At 34.4% G+C, this 22,570-nt stretch overlaps 1 protein-coding gene across 4 annotated transcripts in view; it reads left to right on the top strand.

Annotated features, from left to right (window-relative positions):
- LOC143202806 (LIM domain only protein 3) overlaps nucleotides 1–22,570 on the top strand; it is a 239,593-nt gene that overhangs the window by 140,314 nt on the left and 76,709 nt on the right. For 3 of the 4 annotated variants that reach the window (XM_076414619.1, XM_076414620.1, XM_076414618.1), the window contains exons 4-5: nucleotides 8,599–8,785; nucleotides 11,169–11,320. In XM_076414619.1, coding sequence (XP_076270734.1) covers nucleotides 8,599–8,785; nucleotides 11,169–11,295 — 314 coding nt within the window. In that variant the 3' untranslated portion in view covers nucleotides 11,296–11,320. The remainder of the gene's footprint in view (nucleotides 1–8,598; nucleotides 8,786–11,168; nucleotides 11,321–22,570) is intronic. The other variant, XM_076414621.1, reaches the window with a different exon arrangement.

Below are 22,570 nucleotides of genomic sequence, written 5' to 3' on the forward strand. Positions count from 1 at the left end.
ATTTGAATAAGTCAATGCTTTGTTAAATCAAATATAAAAGAAGAACAACATTAGTTGGATACTATGCTGGACTTGAGGAAAACATCTTGATTTAACTTTTTACCTCTTCTAGCGGTTTGAGATCATCCACATATCCCTAACTAGCTCTCACTTTACAGTGTGATTCAGAAAATATTATGTAAATTATGTTACCGATTGGATTGTTGAATTTAAAGGCTGATATACAAAAAATAATTTCTTACTCCGATTTATAACAATGGAGTGAACAGTGGAAAAACAAAATGAAATTACTAAAAAGTAAAACATTTTTAACAAAAAAGTTGAATCGACTTCAAAAAATAAATAGGAAACTCACTAAATAGTAAAAAATAATCAAACTTAATTTTTAACGAACAAAAAAATCTTTTAAAATGAAATCTGTACATAATAATCGTTGTTATAACCAAATAAAAATAAACAAAAAACTTATTTAACCTATATTTACTACTCATATTTTATATTCTGCTATATACACACAATTTAGCTTTATACCTACCTAAACTTATTTATCTAGTTACAATATTATTTTAACTACCAATTGATCACTTTGAACTCGGTGCTGAGCAACAAATTGCATTTGTTTTGGTCGTAATTTAACTTTCTGTATGTATAATATACGCGGTAGTTACCCTGGAACTGAAAAATATACCTTCAATGAAATTTTTACCTCTTCTAGTGGTCTTCCATATATCCCTAAGTAATTAACACTAACAGTGCAATTCAGAAAATATATTCATTAGTCTTTTGAAGATCTCGCTGGTTATTCTACCAGTTATCGGTTCACACTTACCTCAGATACATCAAAGTACATCAATGTTTAATAGATGCAGTTCAAGACTAATTGGAACTAGGATTTTATAACAAATAATTCTATTTTATAATTGTCCTGTACTTTTTTTTATAAAGGAAAAATAATACGACAGGCTCACAAACCACATATGGCCCCATAAAACGAAGCTCATATTTCGGAACATAATTTAATTTTAATTCAAAGCTCATATTTCGGAACATAATTTAATTTTAATTCAATCTTTTTCTTCTCAACAATGGAGAAGATTAATAGAAAGATTGGGAGCTATTGAATTTAAATTATAAAGATTTGTATAGCATATGAAATAACGAGAAAAAATATTTGAGAATAGATTAATTTTATTATTGGTTACAACATTTTTTTAGAACATTTTTGAAAAGAAATGTTATATTCAACCTTTAAACGATCTAGTTAGTAGTCAGGAGGTTTAAAAACTACTTAGTTAACATATTTATGGCCTAAGAACATTACTGTATAGTGTCTCAAGGAGATGATTAGGAACGAATCTAATTTTATTTTTGTGATTATTTAAATTGTCTTTAACATCATAGTATAAAAATATACTTCTATAAATCAATATATAGTAAGTATCTGTTTCGTGTAAAAAAATTATATTATAAAATACCATAATATTCAACCATTACTGGAAATGTTAAAAGTTTAGACTGCCAAAATAATAACAATAGACCTTCATAGCTGGAATAATTAACTTATTGTCAAAGTATTTCTTACTGCTGTGAAAGTACAAGGTTTTATTTAACAGATACAAAAATTATTTTCTTGAAAATTCTAGTTGCTTGAAATAGTTTTACTATAGAGTAGTCCCTTTTATGTCTCCCACGATCTATGAAATATTCCCTTACAGGCAGTTCGTGAATAGAATACGGCGAATCTGTCGCCGCGAATTTCAGGACTAAGACACTATTATTCCTAGTTATTAGCAACGTCTTAACGATAATAAAAATGTTCATTGCTGCCTCATTGTTTTGCACTCGAACACACTTATTTGTTGTTTATTTGGATAAACAGAAAACACGGCCTGAATAAGATGTTTTGACTTTTAAATGCTTCATTGTATTCTGATCGTGTTATTCAATGGTAGGTGAAAGTATATATTTACTATGGAATTGTATACCGCATATTATGAATTGGTTATAGTACTATAAATATTAAATACTTATTTAAGCTAATATTAGTAATTGTAATTTTTATTATATAGGAATATTTATAAACATATTTTTCCTTAGTAGTTATTGTTAATTATCAGAAATAGGTTACTTTAAGTTAATGTCGTAACATTTAAGTCATGTACTACAAAGTCCGGAGATGTTGGTCAATATAAACTTAGGGTTAGAAAACTACACACTCTAACCAGTTCTCATCTCGGCCTGACTACTTCCATATAGCCTTCTTCCAATCTTTAACTTTGCAGTGTTTTCTTATCAAGTCATTTTGATATCACTGATCACTATCATTATCAATATTCTCCTTAGTTTCTTCTGTTACTGCTTGTGTAAATTTTATTCATAAAATTCATAAAATTAGATTTAATAACTGCATCACTATCACTTTCATTGTCAGAATAACTGTTCAAGTTAATTACCAAATTGTTAATTTCTAATGTATTGAGCACTTGTTCACAACTCCACCATTTGCCAATTTCTTGTTAGGTTTCTTTGGCGGTATGTATCCAAATCGAAGGTGTTATTGTAGATTATGCTTCTTTCTACTGTGAATACATTTTTAGGCTTCTTTCTAAAAAAAGCAAATTTCATAAAACATAAATATTTAGCATATATTTACCGAGTCACCAAACACTAACTCAGCTATAGGAATAAAACTATTTTTGTTTCCACCATGACCAATACATATTCAATGAATTACTTCAAAGAAATAACGACTAAAAAAAATAAAACGTTTTTGTAACTTTTTTTCTTTGTCCATCAACTTTACCATCTATATTAGTGTTTTGCCAAAAGTGACCTATCGGTTTTGTGCGTCTTGTAAAGTAAACAATCTTCATTAATTTTATTAAATGCTTTTAAAAATTGTATTCCTTTAAAAACAATGTCTTAAAGTTCCTTAGCCTTCTTCGTGGGTTATCTTTACTCCATTTAGATCCTATGAATTATGAACACATCCCTCAAAGAGCGGCATAAGTTTTCTATGGATACTTCCGAGACAAACCGATTTCTGTGAAGTAATTGTGTTAAGTTATGTTTATATCGAAAACATTTACTCACTGCTTTTACACATTTCTTAAATTTCATCATTAATAGAACCAACATCAAGGCAATCTTGATTCATCACTCACTTTTATTGTATTCACCCGCTGTATTCAGTGCTTATCTTAATATAAAATATTTCCAATAAAACTGCAACTACTTAATATTTAATAGTGTAAATACTCCGCATTTTACTGCTAAGAGGGGGCTCCCATTATCAGTTCTTTAGTATGACTATTTAATGGGTTTGGAATCTTTTAATCTTTCAGAGTAATCACAAATATTAGACAGCAATTTAATTAGCGGCTAATTATTGTCATTAAAGACTATCTATCTATTTTATATTCTCTATTTTATAGTCTCTATTTTATAGAAAGAAAAAATGTTACCAAAACAACACACCGAACTACAAAAATCGTACATTACAGCCAGAATATTTAGAGTTAAACAAGAAGAAGCTTACTCTACAATAAAAGAAGCTAGAGCAGGTGTACCACAAGGAAGCTAGAGCAGGTGTACCACAAGGAAGTGTACTGGAGCCAATGCTTTATCTACTCTACACTTGTGATATACCACAAATCGAGAATATTACTATGGTTACATTTGCTGATGATACTGTGATTATAGTTGTCGGAGACAATAGTGAAGAAACCACACGAAAATTATAACAGGCAAGTGACAATATGAATAATTGGACACAAGATTGAAAAATAAAAATTAACGAAAGTAAATCTGTGGATGTGCAGTTCACCTACAATCGGACCGTACAAACACCTATAATATTAAATATTACTACCATCCCATATAGCAACAACGCTAAATATCTCGGAATGAATCTTGATGCAAAACTGCGCTGGAAGGAACATATAAAGAAGAAAAGAAAAGAACTGGAATTGAAATATAGGAAAATGTATTAGCTATTTGGAAGAAAATCACAACTATCAGTACATAATAAATTGCTATTATAAAAGCAAATATTGAAACCTATATGAACATACGGAGCTCAATTATGGAGATGTTCTGCAAAGAGTAACATAAACAAAATACAAATTTTTCAGAACAAAGTCCTGAGAAGTATTGTGGGCGCATCCAAATACTACAGGACTGACTACCTACATCGAGACCTTCAGATACCCACACTCAGTCAAGAAATCAAGAGAGTTGCAAGGGGGCATGAGGAAAGACTCCATTCTCATGAGAATATTGAAGTATTGCAACTTTTGGATACCACCACAGCGGGACACAGACTCAAAAGTATCAAACCATCTGACCTTGTGTAGTGTTGTGTAGTGAGGTGCATATAATAAAAAAATACAGCAGTGACATGTATAAACATTATTTCGCCAGAGACTGAGATAGGGCCGACGGGTCCTCCTAGTTATATACCTAGATTTAAGTTACCATAAAGACAAATTGTAAGTTAGTCAGCAACGACTAATAACAATGTAATAATTAAATAATATAAAAATATTAAAGATATTGTTTCGTTGGTTTACAGCGCCATCTATCATAAAACGCGCAACTATATTTAGGTAAGAATACACACACACACACACAAGCTCTCTTATTATTTCGGCCGGATTCGTTTTCGATGAGCTAATTCGACCCTGAACGGGAGTGGGAGTCAGCCGGCAACCATGCGAACGCAAAAGAAGAGGTAACGTGCGGGACGAGGCCGTGGCATGTTGGGGAGCGGGCGGCGGCGGAGGAGCGGTCGCGGGGGACCGGAGGGGAGCACCAAGAGAACAGCGTTCAATAGACCGCCGGCAACATTAATTAGAAGTATCTTATATTGTGGAAAATGCCGCGATAGTCCGCGGGCAATTTCAGATTAACGAACCCAATTATGGACTCGCTGTACGGATGAAATTATTAGTTGTTCGGCTGTTAATTAGATTACGGCGCGGACAGGCGAACCGAGGGGAGAGGGGGGGTACGTACGGAGCTGGGCGCGGTCGGGAGAGCACTGGAAAATATGTTGCCCGTCGATATTTATCCGAAATCACCAGTAACGGTAATCAAAGTCGTTTCGGTAGTCGAGTGGAAGCGGACGCGTGCTTATTGGGTTTCTTTCTTCTTTCTTTTAATGTCTTCCGATACGGATCGGTTTTATTAATCCGAATGGTCGTGTTGCTACAATGTTGCTCGGATTTTTACTGTTATAAGGATATAATTTTGGCCGTGTTCTAGTTCGCGATAACATACGGGAATAAAGTTTTAACACTTCCGAACTGTCCGCTATGGAACATGGACATGGAACGATTTGCTGTTGTAAAATGTCCATACTTCTTAGTTAAGAGTCTAGAAATTTGTTTTCCTTTAATCCGGAACTGAAGTTATCCAATTTCGAAGTTCCGATAATATCGTTGTCGGAATCGAATGGGAAATAAGAAATTAAGTTGACCGAGACTGATTACTTTAGTAGATTAATTGTTTCACTTACATAATCAAAGAAACTGTAATTGGAACATTTGCTGACGACATAGTTATAATGCCAAAAGTTTTATCTCTGTCTAAGGTTATAGAACAAGTACAAGTAGCGGTCAACAAGATCTACTAATGGAATAGAGACCGGAAAATACATCTTAATCATATCACACTTGATGGATGATCGATTCCTCAAGCAGAATCGGCTAAATACTTCGGAACATACTCGATGGTAGTTTAAACTGGAAACATCATGTGAGAAAAAAACAGAGTAAGTTAAACTCAAAGTCAAGCAACTGTATTTGGACCTATGGGGTTGCACTATAACATCAAACCAACTAGTACTTTTTTTTTTTTGTTCTGGCCTAAAAACCAGGCGGTGGAATGCATGACGCATACCTGGTCGCGGAGACTTGCCCTGGAGTGACAAGTTGGACCGGGTTATGTGGGACTGCCTCTGGGCTTACCAATACACTAAACCGAAACCGCCTCACAGTTGACCCCTGTGGATCACTACTGCTACTGCATTAAATTTGGGGATATGGCACCCGCTGATCGGGCAGCCGTTATTGGGCACGAGAGCCCGGCGATTCTATTGATTCGCGAACCTGAGTTAACACACAACTGGGTACTGTTGTATGGGGGCAAAAGTTATGACTGTAGCGACGGATGAGGTCGTTTCAGCCTGGAAAAGGGGGAGAGCTTAGCGGTGACGCGGTGCTAAGCTCCCAGCATGTCGACCAGCTCGCGAACAAGCGCGTTTTCAGAAGAACTTGAGCTGAGTTGTTGTTTGTGGAATGATTGAGATATGAAGTGCTTGATTTCTGGAGTGTCAGTTTCCCTATGGATTTGATTATTTCTGACAAACCATGGAGCGTTTAATATTCTCCTGAGGAGCTTATTTTGGAAAACTTGAAGCCGTTTGACCTGGTTGGGTGTAACAAACTTGAAGTAGACATTAGATCCGTAGAGGAGTACGGACCGAATTAACATCTTGTAAAATAAGCATTTGATGGAGATGGGAAGCCTGCTAGAAGGACAGATCAGAGGAGATAGCAGGTTTGCTATCCCCGAACCTTTTTGGATTGCTTTCTGGATTTGGGAATGCCAACCGAACCGCCGGTCGAACCAACTAGTACTCCAACATACCCAAAACGGAGTTCTACGATTAATTACCATAGCTTGTCGTTACGTAAGAAACCATGATCTCAGAATCAAATGGATACACGAAATGATCCAAGATTTCGCCTTAATATTGCTAAATCACAGCAACGTGGAAGCAATACAGTTACTGGACAACAGGAACAGCCTCCAAATTGAAAAAAAGTCTTTATACTCTAGTCCCATAAGGATATATAGGAATACCTCGGTCTTACGCTTATTCGATTGTAGTTTCCAATGGTCAGCCTAAATTCAGCACGCTATTTACAAAAGCTTTTAAACAATAAACTTATAACTAATTATATAATATGCTTATACTAATATATAAAACTTACAAATTGTCGCTTTTGGCGATGAAACATCACCATTCCATAAACATTTATAAACGTTTCGAAAACCAAGTGTTTTATGCAATGGTACGGGTTGGACCACCCCGGATCCATAACCGTTCCGTACCAATTTGCATCTACTTTATTAAACCAACAGCGGAGCGGTCCGTCTCGACGCATTTTTGCCGTCGCGACGCGTCCCCGATGTTTATTTAAGCCGCTCGCCGTGCAATAATTAATTTCTAAGCACCGAGACAACTTTTTGATGGCGCTTATTTTAATCAACTCGAGTAATTAAAAAGCTTGTAAATAATGAAAGAATTAATTAAAATACTGTTTCGCCACATGGCACGGCGAGGGAACCACTCGACACTTCCCAGGGCCGAATTCGCCCGTTTTTTTTCTCGTTTTTCACTTCCGTTCGACTTTCGAGTTCTTTTAATCGTCGTTTTCGTCTAGATATTTTATGATTTTATATTATTCAAAATGAATTTGCTATTTTGAAGGTCATAAATTACAGCAACTATCTCTTTCCTTTTCTTCTTAAGGAAAGTTCGAAAATGGCAGGCTTGAACAAAAATAGTAAACGCATGTTGGAATGAAGTAGATATAAATGAATTACTTTTATTATATTATGCCATTGTTACTTTCAGAATGTTAAAGTACGATTATATATATTTGGGATCATTATTCTATTACTTTCTTTACACTTGCGAAATTAAAATGATGCGCTAGTTTTTTTACTATTGACAAATTCGACTGTTTTGCTCCTATCGACTGCTTCTACTATTTTTAGTCGATAGTTCCCAACGTTTTTGATACAGAAATAAGTTGTCGTCGATTCAACAAGTCGCCGCTTCTTTCTGTACTTGTCAAGGTATTCTTTAACATATCCATGATGCACCCTCATAATATCAAAACCGTAAAATCACGATTGTAATAATTACAAGTATTTAAGGAAAGATCAGTTTATTTAAGTCGCATATAGTTGTGTGTAGGAAGTGTTATATGTTTATCAAATTGGTCAAAACAGTTAGTCAAGCATGGAACACAAATTGCCGGTCATAATTATATTTTTTAACAAGAAAATATTCTGTTCATGTTGTGAAAGTCGTGGAAGATTATTTGTTAGAACATAATATTCGATAGCACTTGCTGCGTACTCAAATACTAAACAATTTGATAATGTTGAATAACTAAAAAGTGCTATATGAGACGTTGCCGAAAAGACTGATTGAACTTGCAAAAAATAGAGGAGGATGTACCCACTGCCGAAATAAAAATAAAATATTGATCAGTTCTTTTTGTATGTTGTTGTGCTAGACGCTACCTTTCTGCCTAATATATTCTATATACTATTACATTTCAACGTGGTATAGTAGGGTTTTATTGAATAAGTATTACAGGATATGTAACATTTATTAGGAAATACATGAAAATTGCGTCCTCACTGATTTTATATGGCTTTCAACTTAGTGTATTACCAGAACAGTTGACTTATAACTAGCTCCAGATCAGTAAATCAATGAAATGACGCCGTATATAGTAATAGTTCTCTTTATTGTGACTTGTGACGATGGAAATTTAATGTTACTCTGTCTTTAATGGTCCCGCAGGTTGTTTGGCAGTTCGGGAGCCTGCTCGGCATGCGGGCAAACGATACCCGCTAGCGAGTTCGTGATGCGCAGCGGCGGCGGCAGCAACCCCTCCACTCCCGGAGCGCCGCTCCACGTGTTCCACCTTAAGTGTTTCATGTGCAGCAAGTGTTTATCCCCGTTAGTACCAGGAGATAGGTAAGTTTCTTCATATTTTATGACATTTCATATATAATATTGAATCTTGAATAATTAATCTAATAATAAGATAGTACAATAGTTTTTGTTTGACTATCGACTGTTTAGTAATTTCTTTTTATTAATTACATCTTACATTAGATATCCTTAGTATAATCTTAATTTATAGATTAATTTATTACTACTGTTCTGTTGTACTTGCATTAATACACAAGCATTGCGAGTACTCAGTATTGGCCAAATTAAAATAAAACTAAACTACTTATGCGCCGATTTATTATTTTTATTTGTGAATATATGGTTTTATGTATTGTTTATAATGTGATTGTAAACAACAATGTACATTCAAATAGCAGTATTTAGGAACTCTATTTTTCAATATTATTCATTAATGTAATAAGGCAAAAAGTGCAACATTTTGATTCATAAATGGTAAAATAACTTTCATTGTATTTATGCCCTCTTGCAACTATTAAGTGTTTTTAATGACTTTTTCGATTTTCTAAGTCTCTCGATGTTTGTTCAAGCCTTTTGAATCTTAAAGTTTCTTTAATTGAATTTCGTACAGATCATAACCTGAAAATATTTTTGATTACTGATAAATAAAATTATTGTTTTATTTAAAAAGGGTGCGACAGTTAAATACCTTTTAGAGATTGACGTAGAAAATACGATACAAATATTTAAAGGTCATCACACCATTGTTCTTCACAATTGAATGTATAAAATATAAAAATAATATTCAAAAATCATTCAAAATGAAACTGTTCTTCTGAATATAATAAAATCCAGCAATTATCTATTTCCGTAACGTAATTACTGTTTTTAGTCGACTACATTGTTGACTATTCCCAACGTTACTTGTTGGTAATATAGGAGTGCAAATTAGTTCAGTCTATTTGTATCAAAAAGACCTATTTCTGCACAAAATTAATGAAGAACAGAATATTACTGACTAATCATAATATATCCGTCGCTGGTCACTCATCCCCGCAACTTTTAAGCAATTTTTCAACATTGTATCACACAAATTTAGACAAAGCATGTAGCATTGTTGGAAAATATACAATTTTCATTCCAAGTTATAGAGTTGGATGTAAATTTTCTTTTTTGAAATGTGAAATGTGAAAAACGAACCTCTATTTGTATCGGTTTCTGTTGCTAACACACTATTCTTGTTAATTAAACAAGAATGTTGCCAATAATTCTCATATATTTCAATTGTTCCATAATTCCTTCTTCGTTTCCAAGCTTTTCTGCCTTCTTTCTTGAATTGTTTTGATTGTTCAGATCCAATCTTATCGTATCACTGTCAAGCACTACTCTTGAAGGTTATAGGTTCGAGCATTATCACTATAAATGCTGTATGTTGACAAATTGTATGTTGAAACCCAGTGGTAAATCGTACTTAGAAGCAAAAATATTGTTGAAATGAAGTGATATAAATTAAAGATTGTTGACATGTACAAAGGATGGAGAAAATAATATAAACACCTGACATATACACAGTATTTATTTAATAATAAGGTGTTAAGTTAAAGGTGAAGAACTACCATTTTCATTTAAAACAGATGAAATTTTGGGTGTGAATAGTTTCCAACAGAATGTGGTCCCATTGTTGGTCTCACTCTGCGCTAAAACTGTTGATAACGATTCAATTATATTGAGGTCTAGCGACTGTACTGACCAAGGAAGGTGTTTTATGATAATCTTAAGCTCCTCAGAACAAAACTATGTAAGTAACCAATTTCATGTTGAAGCCTCGCCTCACTTCTTTGAATACAGTGTGAAGCTTATGGCGATTTTGACACCGAAAATAAAGATCGTTACCCATAGCCAACAAATTTTAAGGCATTGCTAACATAATCAATGAGGATCTCTATTGACTACAGTTGGCGCGTTTGAGCAGAACACTGCGTAAAATACGGCCGCAATAGCAGCAAAGACACAACGATGTTATTTTTCAGCATGGCAACTGTCGACCACATGTTGCAAAGCTAGACCTTGCCCCTTCTGATTACTACTTGTTCTGATATATGGGTTGTGACCTGTCTAAGCAGGGCTTCGCTTCTTATGAAGACACCAATAAAAATGGCTCGATTCGTGGATAGTCTAGTAATTAGATGCTTTGGAGAGTTGATAAATATCAGAACTGGCAAAATTTTAGTATCTTACTGAATAGAATACTAAAAAATATTTCACATTCTATCGCCCACATTTAAATAATGCAATTATTTAAGCCATATGCGCGAAAAACATTGATAGCAAAATAAAATTACTGATAATTAATATAATAATTAAACACTAATAGCTAATAGAATCATTACCGCATTACTGCTTTATGGAAATAGAAAATAAATTAACGTTTTCTTTTAATTTATAGGTACTATATGCTCGCAGGAAGTTTGGTGTGCGAGCAAGACTGGCATAAATTGCTCAAGAGTTCGGCAGCTGCTGCACCTACAGTACGAAAGGGCAAGGTGGGTCGACCTCGCAGAAGTAGAGACTGAATAATGGATATTAGCTTCGATGCAGGTACTAATTTCAATACTTTCAATATTTTTCAGTTTGTAGCGTTAATATTATCCGGATTACGTTATAGATTGGCCGATTTCATTGCCTCAACCAACATACGTATTATAGAAACTTTTAGAATAAAGAATAATTACAATTTATGATATAGTACAGTATTCCTCTTAATAATATAGTTTAATATTGGTATTAAGATCCAATAGTTTGGTTGCTATTTATATTTTTTCTTATTTTATCTCCACTAAATATAACTTCGGTTGGTTTGTACAATGTATCATCTTTATTTACGCATTCAAAATTGATAAATTACAGTAATTTATCAATAGTGAGAAATTTTTCAGAAGAAGATTAAAATAACAGGATAATATTTTAAGGTTTTAAGACATCTTAATTTTATTTTTTCAAATTAAATAGACTTTTTTAAAAATAATTGGTATCAGACTGTTTTGCTATTAATCTATAAATTGAAAGCTCTCTATGTATTACCAGATGTGTTTCGAGGCAGATTAACAAAGATTCAATGAAATACATTAATACGAGGGATGTTTGTTGTGTCAGTAATTCTTCCGATGAGAGTTATTTTTTTACTCCTTACATTTCTCCAATATTCTAAATAATAGGTTTTGTCAAGGGATAGCAGTTCATATACCAATTCTTGGCTTTTTATTACGGTAACATATATGTCTGCACTTATTTTATGCGGTATTGGGATTTGCTAAGAAATTCTCTGTTAAAAAAAAACTATTCCTTTTGAAGAGATTCTAGAACCTCGGATTTGAGGGAGTAACAATAGGGAGGAGTAATGTTTTGTGAATATTGCGGGTTGTCCGCTCATTTATTTTGGTGCATTGAAAATGTTTGGGTTCCAATGATTGGTTCAGTGACATCAATTGTTGCTGGTAACGTTTCTTAGTGGAGTAGCCCATCGCAGGTCATTCCGAGATAGTCCCTCCCGATGCACAGCATTATATCCTTGCCATGAATATTCCATTTGACCGTATAAAATTACATTTTTTCAATAGTCAGTTTTTTTTCAAATCCACATTTTTGCTAGAAATAACCTTTCTTCCCCGTAGGATAAGTAACACGTCAATTGGAAAGTCCCCATAGTAAAACACATTTTTTTGTCAAAATTATTTTTTTTATTCAACATAATTCCCTTCAACGGTGATACACTGATTATAACGACCCTCCAACTTTTCGATACCATTTTTGTAGTACGATTTGTCCTTTGTCAAAATTGGCCGCAATTTCTTCCCAGCGAGCATTCTTTTGAGATCTGAGAACAGGAAATAGTCGCTGAGGGCCAGATCTGGAGAATACGGTGGATGAGGAAGCAATTCGAAGCTATTTCACTCAATTTCAATTCACTGTCGTCAAAATCATTTTGTGGACTAAACTTAGCATATTAATCCTTGATAGTTGATTTTCCTGGGGTATTGTCCGGAAACTCGGCATCAAGCCAAGTTTTTGCTTCAACTCTATTTTTTCTCTTCAAAAAGCAATATAACAACACACGAATTTTTTTTTTTTCACAATAACAAAAATTGCTTCACTCAAAATACTATAATTCACAAACTAATGATCCGATAGCTGCCAGATTTATACACGCATCTTTTGAGGGTTAGGGCTGACTAAGAAACATATGGATTTAATTCTAGTAGCGCCATCTATGTATCAGACCGGGGACCTTTCAATTGACCTGTTATATAGAGCTGTCATGAGTGGTAGTTTTTCAAAATTAGTTATCTAGCCTATTACAACATGATGATATGCGTTTCGTTAATAATCTTTACGCATTTTATCAAAAAATAAAAAACTTAGTTATACTAGTGACGTTCTTTTGCTTCCGATTTCTGGGCGGCGTGTTTTTCTTCTTTTATATATGTGTATAAGCGGATTGTTTTTGTTGTGTTTGGTCTGGTCTGCCCTTAACTAGCAAACTTTATGCCAACGGTCGAAGATTAATGCCGTTTTGTCTCGCGAGCTTCATTATTTCATCCGCGGCGGCTCCGACAAAGACGGAAAAAATGTTCGGCTGTCCCAAAAGTCGGCGGCATCCAGAGGGCCTAATTACCGAGGTACCAGATTCAGTCGTGGTGCCTGTTGGGCCCGAAATAATTGGGCGCGCAGATCTACGTGACAGTAATCCCGACTCCCGACGTTAATTAGGCGATAGTGGCCCGGCGCGTTCTTCCCCCCTTCCGCCGCCACCGCCGCCTCACCCCCTTCGATCGCTCGTTTATTTTCGGCGTGGAAAAAATCTATCGCCGGTCAATTAGCGATTTCGGTGGATCAATGTGTGTGCCCGTTCCACTCAAAGAACCATTGTTAAAATGCCACGGTTCGGTCTAATGAGGCCTTGTTTGTATATTTTATGGTCTCTTTTGCCATTTTTAGCCGCAGTTTCCAGCTCATTCTCTCACCGTCTTTCTCTCTCCCTCTCTCTCTCTTTCGCGTCTCTTCCTCACTCTCTCGGTCGCGGTATTCGCTCTCGCTCTCTCTCTTTCCGTTCCGTTCACTCCCGCTAACAAGGGATTGTCTAATTAGGAAGACAAAAGCCCCCACGACACAATGCCACGTAATTGTCAGATATCGGTAACAAGCTCTAATTAAATCAAAATTTAACACACCTAATTACCGAGATGTTGCCTTTGTTCGGCGATCGCGTAAAAATGGGATTTACGCTAATTAGAAACAGGGAAAACCTATCGATTCCGACCTATGTTGTGATATATCGATTATAATGCTATTCTTGTTGTACGTACTGTAGTTCTAATATTCTGAAACGTGTTTATAGATACAGGAACCCATCTACATTAAAGGAAATCAAAATTTAATTAGCTAGATGATTATGAAATAACAAATCACAAAAATATTGATTTATAATAATAATATATTATAGAGATATTAATAAAAAATACAAACATACAATTTCAGAATTCACCATGTCAAATCAGAAGCGCTACGAAATATTGACGTCACTACCATTTCCGAACCATCATTTCCACATTCCAACATTTGAACTTTTATGCTTCACTGTTAGAAAATTGGTTTTGTTCAACCAAGGGAAAGAAAAAATAAACGAAAAAATGAACTGGGATTTGTCAAGGCAAATAAACCAAATTTGCTCACTACTATTTTATCTATGAACGTAACTGAAATACTAATTTTATAAATAGTACTAGAACTAATGATACATTCCATAATTTAGTGAGTATTCCAGACACATCATGAAATATGGTAGAGTATTGAAGAACATTAAGTAAAAATATTATCAGTGTAACTTGACAAGAATTAGTAAAGGCAAATAATAACTCTAAATAGTATCGAATAATATACACATTAAGTTCTCCTAGATCTCTGCTTAGTTTCTTTTATTTAAATACATAAATATTGTAAAACTTCATTTGTTTGTCATAACAGACATTCCAAAAACTTAATAAAATCACATTGTCAAACCAAATATGTGTCACTTACCCTTAACCTGGTGAAGTATAGTCCATCGACCTGTTTGATGTTCAAGAAACCAGATATTGCAATATCAAATGATTTTCGTGACTCAACCATGATAGGATTTCATCGACACTTGTTGAAGGCTTAACTTTAATTTTTTAGGAATATATAGTACTTCAGTAGTGAACAGCAGTAAATGTTTAATGAATTCAGTTTGAAGCCCCTTTTCTTCTGTCAAGTTTAGTGGTGTCCAGCATTAGAATGATATTATTACTCTAAATAAATTGGACTATGCTGGCTAGTTCCCGCCTTGTAAAATTTTATCACTTTTTCCGCCTTGGCATGAAATGACTTATTTTGAGTTTTTGCTGATGTAGATTACATTAGTGACCGTCACAGCATCAATACATCTCATGTCTAATAATCACACCAAATTATTAAAATAACGTATAAATAAGACCTGCACCCATACAAATCGTCCAGTGCGATCAAAACAACTACGTCACGTGCAGATTTAGAGCTTTTGAGCGCACATCTAAAATTCCAATATTTAAAACCTCAATTTTTCTGTCCAATAAATTTTTTTGCAGAAATTATTTCGTGTAAAGTAAATCGATCGAGTATGTGTATTTTTCAAAATACAACTTAATCCAGATAAACACTTTCAAAGAGTGCAAGATTTGTTATTCATTATCAGAAGTGCCCATATCATACAATTTTTTACTGTTCAGACTATCTCCATGTTTCAAATATAATGTAATAAAAATTCGATATCTGGATTTTAGTTAATATAAAAAATAGTCAATAATTAAATGATGGCAACAATTATGACCATTGCTAATATCACAACCGAACTAAACTCTATGAAAGGAATATTTTAGTGATTCTATTTTGTCATGACGTTCATCTAACATGTAAAAAAGACATCATTTTAATTTATATCTCAATATTATTTGATACTTTGGCATTAGAAGACACAATTCATAATTTGTTGATATATGGTGAAACTATCATGATATTTCACCATAAAAGTCATGTTCTAATTTCATTAAAACCACAATCAACGAAACCCGTCTTCGTTAATGCCCAGAAAGGAAAATAAGAGAGGTCGAATTTGCGAAGGAAGGACGTGACGGGGGTAAAAGCGACTGATGTGTGTTTGCCTCGATTGAATTTAAACTCGTTGACGACATTAACTTAATGAACCTACTCAAGACAACATCAAAGAGCCGGCTATTATTCGTTGTTATATCAATTTGGTCGGTCCTCAAAGGTATTGTGTCTTTATAACTACCTGCACGAAACTTTGCACTTTCACTAATTCGATCAATTAATACGTAGCGGTAATGTACTGCATCTGAAACCGGTAAATTACAAATCTGGATATTGTCGCCGTAATTACGCGCGAATAGTCCTGTTTGTAATCGAACCGTTTAATTTGATTAATCGCTTAATTACATTTATATCAGATTATTTTGTATACTTTATCGATGGAAATATTGGAGTTATAACCACGGTCCCTTATTGGAGTTGTGTTGGCTGGTGCTTTATTTAGATGCAGATATGACAATTTTGAGGTAATCCGGTTCTAAAATTCCTTTTTAGTGTTAAAAATTACACTTAAGACGTAGATTAATACACCTCTTGGGCAATTTCTGAATATGAGCTTCGCAACCAAATGTATTTATCTTCATTATTAGCGAATATTATCGTCTTATTTTTTTTAAATGGTTTTCTAATCTCTCTAGTTATTAATTTAGTTAGATATATTTATATATTATTAAAATTAATGATGTACTTAATGATGGATGTATCCTCTTTGGTGATATTTTAACATTCTTTACCATATATATTTCTTTTTTTTGTTAAGTCTATTATATTTGTTTTATAATTTTGATAATTTTGTTCCATATTGATGATATGTTTTCCATCTCAAGTTCCTCTACTCCAATTATTATTTCATTAAATAATATTGGATCTAATATTTTCAGGTTCCTTTTTCTCGTTTTTTAAATTTTTGTGTCTCTGTATTACTTGTTTCATTTTTTCTATTTCGTTAGTTTATTTTATGTGTTGTGAGTCTATATTATCAATCTTTCTTATCTGGTTTTAATAGTTATTTTATTATTCCTCTCAAAGTAGGAAACTTCTTCTGCCTTCCTTCTCAATTCTTTATTTTTTATAACAATTCTAATTTATTAATTGTTATTACTATTGTTCTGTTGTACTTGCATTAATACACAGCAAGGCGAGTACGGGATTAATAGATCAGTATGTATATCGTAAATTCGCAAAAACTAAGTCTACTTAAGCTAAAGTTAAGAAGTGTGGTTCTCTTCAATTTTCTGACTTTCTGAGCGTTGCCCAGTCGCTGTGTTACTTCCAAGTTGCTGTGATTTAGCAAACTTATTTCATGTTTTAGAACGAAATGTTGGATCACTTCGTGTATTCATTTGATTTCGAGGTAATTGTACAACTCTTCGTTGCATACACAGCGATAAGCATTGGTAATTAATCGTAGAACTTTGTTTTGGTTTGATGTTTTAGTGCAACCCCATATTGGCACCCACTGATATTAATCCAATCTGCTCTGCTTTTTAGCTAACATTATGTTTCCCATTTAACCTACCATTGATATATATTTAGGTTTAATAATATTTAATTGTTATATAGTAAGAATGTAATAAATTAATTGAAAAAAATCTTTTAAACTTTCTCAATAAGCATAAATAGCCCCGAATGAAAATGACTGAATGGTCTTCGATGGCTTTTAAGTACCATGAGTATTGGTATTATGATTTATGGCTTTTCTTGAACCACATATTTTTGAAAAATTGATAAGGGTTACCTTACGTTTATCAGGTGACCCCCTCACCATTGTTTATGTGGAAGCTAAAGCCACTTGTAAAAGTGCCACTTTATAAAATATGGAAAGTTCCCATTGAACACACTGTACATGGTTGTTTAATAAATTTTGCCGATAGCTAAGATGACTTAATGCATTTTGTACACTCTAAGGTGTAAAACTTAGCGTAAATAATAGGGAATAAATGAGGAAACGCCAAATATAGTGAGTGTTTTGCTATAATTCGAGTTAATTTGCGTTCTGAACGAATTTCGAAAACGAACTCGGAAACAAACGCGTAACCGGCTCGTTTTCGACGATTAGCGGCGTCCGACCTCCTCTACGGCCCCCTCTCCCAGAGCCCGGGCAATTCCGGTGCCCGTAAAGCCGGCACGCCCGCCTCCATTTTGATATTTAAATGCGTCCAAAGTATTGTTTTATGTCGGGACGTTCAACGCCGCGAAGTATTAATTGCTCGCGAAACCAGCCGAATTACGTTAAAAGGCATATTGATGAGCCCGGGCGCAGATTATAAACTTTGTTTCTTGTCTTCCCTTAATGAAATTATCCCCGAGAAAATTTACTTTTTCCATTAAAATTTCACTTCGTTTATATCCCCTAAAACTTAATATACACTTTCGGCACGGCATTAACATTCTGTGGCGCCGAAGGAGAGGAGGAGGCCCCTCCTCCGATATTAAAATCCAGTAACAGTCTAATCATTCGCATGCCGACGCCGAATATTTTCCCTTACACTATTCATTATAACATTCCGCCGATTGTTTGATGTTTAATCTTCCTTTGAGATTTGTTTTGTGACGCGCGCGGCTCCCGGCTAAATTACGCTCTTTGTCTGGATGGGTTCGTATGATTTTGTACAAATATATTGTATTTGTCCTTCATAAAGATCAATTTTTTATCATCAGCGACTTTTCCCACTCAACTGATTGTTAATCGCTACTACCGATGATCCAACATCAAACATTGAAACGACAGTGACAACTATTGATATTAACTCTTAAAATAAGCGACCACTATTTGATCAAAGCTCATCTCCACTCGTTTACTATGTTCCAAGAAGTGTTATCGAAATAACATCATACAAAATATACATACATATGCTAGTTATTATTAGTATAGGGCAATTTTATATATAGTTTTTCCAATAAAAGAGCCAATGCACGTCATCAAAATTTATAATGCATCGTGGCCACATCAAGTTTTGACATCAAGACTATGACATAACAAAATACAAATGCAAATACAAAAATAAAATAAAAATAACGTTATAACATGTAATTTATTTTTAAATTATAGAACATCCAATATATCCATATTTAAGAAGAAACGACAGTTTATGATATAAACACCATAGTTTGTAGATTAGAGTTGTTTTATCTAATCTACATTAAACTCTTTCCCACATCACCTATGGTGTAGAGTTTTTAGGCGCTTTTTTATTTAATGGTGTTCCATGGAGGCTTCAAAAGTCTACAATTGTGTATACATGTAATGTATTTCGATTAGAAAGAGGATATACCTTTTTACGTTAGTTTTTGTTTTTGTTTTATTTGTTCCTCTATTTCCTTGACAAGTAATTTTGATATCACTTCTGTTACTATCCGTGTTCATTTTCCTCCGTAAAATTTGATATAATCACTGCATTCTTCCTAATGATTTTGCTATATTTACAGTTAGTATTAGTTCTATCTTCATAAACTTCATTATAACGTAATGCTCATATATATTTTTTTGAATAATTACTCACATATCTATGGACAAAAATATTTCACACTCTACAGTGCGATTTTGTGGTTATCCTATATTCATTATATAATTATCTTTAATTGTTTCCACTCTTGTCACCCTGCCTCGGCAACTGTCAGCATTAGAATATAATCCTACATCTTGAAAGTTTTATTCACTCACATTTGTCTATTTCTTCTTTAATGTATCTGATGGAGTCAGATCCATACAGTTTTCGCTCCTATATCCTTCTTGGCCTACATGTCTACTGTAGTACTGCTTTACCATGTATCTTTTTCCTACAAATGTAAATTACATAAAACAATAACATTTTTCAGTTACATTTACCAAGTAATCCGTCCCAAGTACGGCTCCAAGTTAAAAACGAATGTCACGAAGGACTATCCATTTACAGGTCAATTTTATTAACAAAATTTACCCATCACGCGACCAATACTACATTATTCAAGAAGTTGACGCAAATTCCCGATTTTTTTTGTAAATAAAAATTACTTTATTTTCAACGACTTTCCAATCAGAAGGAACTGGGTCTATATTTTCACCCGTTCATAAAATTGCTTTTGATCTGTAGTTAGCTAGTTAGTTCATTCAGTCATTTTCTGAGCGGATCGCTGTAACATTCCCAATTATTGTGCATTTGTACGGTCCTGGACATTACATTTAACGACTGGTGGGTAATCCATTTTAATCACTAACAATCATGCCCCCTGAGTGAGTGAGTGAGTTCGAATCCTGCTGGCCTAACAATTGTGACTGTCAAGTCGACTATATTTTTACTTTTGTCAGAAATCGGTGACACTTTATGGAACACTTAAGAAAGCTTTTTGATGAATATGGATGTTAGTTCTTACATATTATTAGACATTTTTCTCTTTGGATATTTTCGTATATATTTATTATTTTTTGAAGCTTTTCTATTAGTTTCTTTATCTTACTTAATTACGAGTTAATGCTGAATTGTTTATAGGACGAGATTGGAGCTTAGCCTTAATTGGAAGCAATTAAACAGAAATTTTTCGAAAATATTAGTGATTTTGTTAGTGTTTTAGTATCTCATAATACCCTACACCTTGTTGATCCCACCATACACATAGCAGTGCCTTAAACTATATATTCTTGTAAATAAAACGATGCTTTATTTTGCTTAAGTTTCGGAAAATTTCTTTTTTGCACTGCAAGAAATGAAACCTCAACATTGGCAACCATTTTTCCTTATCTTAGTTCTTTCCCATCGCAGATTAAGAATTCCTGGACGCAGTGCTACATTCACTGATATAAATATTGAGTGTTCTAGTAGTCTTCTGGTTATAGTTCGCAACTACAAAGAAACAAACAGTACTTGAAGCACATTATAGTACAAGAAAGGCACAAAGTATTAACAACTATTGATTGCTGGCCATTGCAAATTGAATGATATGCGAATAACAATGATATTACGTAATTAACGGGGCAATTAAAAAGTCTACGACCTGACATATAGATAAGCATCGAAGACGGTGAACGCAGTGGACGCCCAAAAGAGGTTGTTACCGACGAAAACATTTTAAAAAATCCACAAAATGATTTTGAATAACCGTAAATCGAAATGGAATGAAACAGCACAGCACTCTAGAGATATCAACTGGACGTGTACATCATATCATTCACGAATATTTGGGTATGAAAAAGCTCTGTGCCAAGTGGGCGCCGCGCAAGCTCACTTTTGACTAAAAACAACGACAAATTGATGATTCGGAGCAGTGTTTGAAGATGATCAAGCGTAATAAACCCCAGTTTTTGCGTCGATATGTGACAATGGATGAAACATGGCTCCATCATTTTACTCCGAAGTCCAATCGACAGTCATCCGAGTGGACTGCACACGATGAACCCGTTCCAAAGCGTTGGAAAACGCAACAGTCGACTGGCAAGGTTATGGCGTCTCTATTTTGGGATGCTCATGGAATAATTCTCATTGACTACCTTGAAATAGGAAGGACCATCAACAGTGACTATTACATTGCGTTATTGGATCATTTGAGGGACAAAATCGCCGAAAAACAGCCGCATTTGAAGAAAAAGAAAGTGCTGCTTCACCAAGCCAATGCATCGTGTCACAAGTGAAAACGATGCAAAATCCATGAATTGGGCTTCGAATTGCTTCCTCATTCGCCGTATTCTCCATATCAGGCCTCCAGCGACTATTTTATGTTTTCAGATCTCAAAAGAATGCTCGCTGGGAAGAAATTTTCGTCGAATGATGAGGTGATCGCCGAAACTAAGGCCTATTTTGAAGCAAAGGCCAAATCGTACTCCAAAAATAATATCGAAAAGGTGGAGGATTACTATAATCAGTGTATCACGCTTAAAGGGAATTATGATGAATAAAAAAAAACTAATGTTGCCAACAAATTGTGTATTACTATGGTAGGCCGGGGCTTTTCAATTGACTTGTTAATATAAAGGAAATAATATGTTATGGGGACGTTACCATCAAGCATCGCAAGAAAAAATGTTTCGATGAGATAAATCGAAACCCAGGGGAGAATTTACGGGATGTCATTAACATTTCGGTCGCATCGCGAGCAAGCGCATCCTCTTTACCGAGAACGATTTCAATGCGCAAAGCCGACATTAAATTCCGGTTATGCGATTGTTTTGATGATCGGCCGGTCCGCCGCGAACTCGACAACAACAACAACAACAACGAAAATTAATAACCGCTAATTGCCTTTTTATTCGTCGTCGGTCTTTCTTTAATTTTCCGTTTATACGGCAATAAGTTAAAAGCGGCATTCCTTGCCGCATTCCCATCTAATTGCACCGGGAGCATCCGGCTGCTCCCGCCAACCGCCGAGTAATTATTTTCCTCTTACAACAACTTTAATCATTATTAAGTTATTTTAATTACACTCCAACGAACTATTTATTTTATTTGATTTCGAGATGTAGCGGAAATTCGCGTTCGAGTTCCGACAACCGACCCGAGCAGGAGTCGTCTAAAAGCTCGCCGATAGCAAAGTCTTCTTCCAGGATATCACACAAATTAGCATGAAATTACTTGACTAACAGAAAAGAGCTCTCGATCATATTTAATGAACAGGATATAGTATATAGTCTATCCAAAGAAGCAGTGAACTCACGTCATCTCAATTTATGACGCCAAAACGATGTAACGTTAAGATTTTACGTATTTTAATTTATTT

Source organism: Rhynchophorus ferrugineus, unplaced genomic scaffold (genome assembly GCF_030347505.1).
Source record: "Rhynchophorus ferrugineus isolate W39M unplaced genomic scaffold, kcgeb_rfMv2 rfM9, whole genome shotgun sequence".
Lineage (NCBI taxonomy): Eukaryota > Metazoa > Arthropoda > Insecta > Coleoptera > Curculionidae > Rhynchophorus > Rhynchophorus ferrugineus.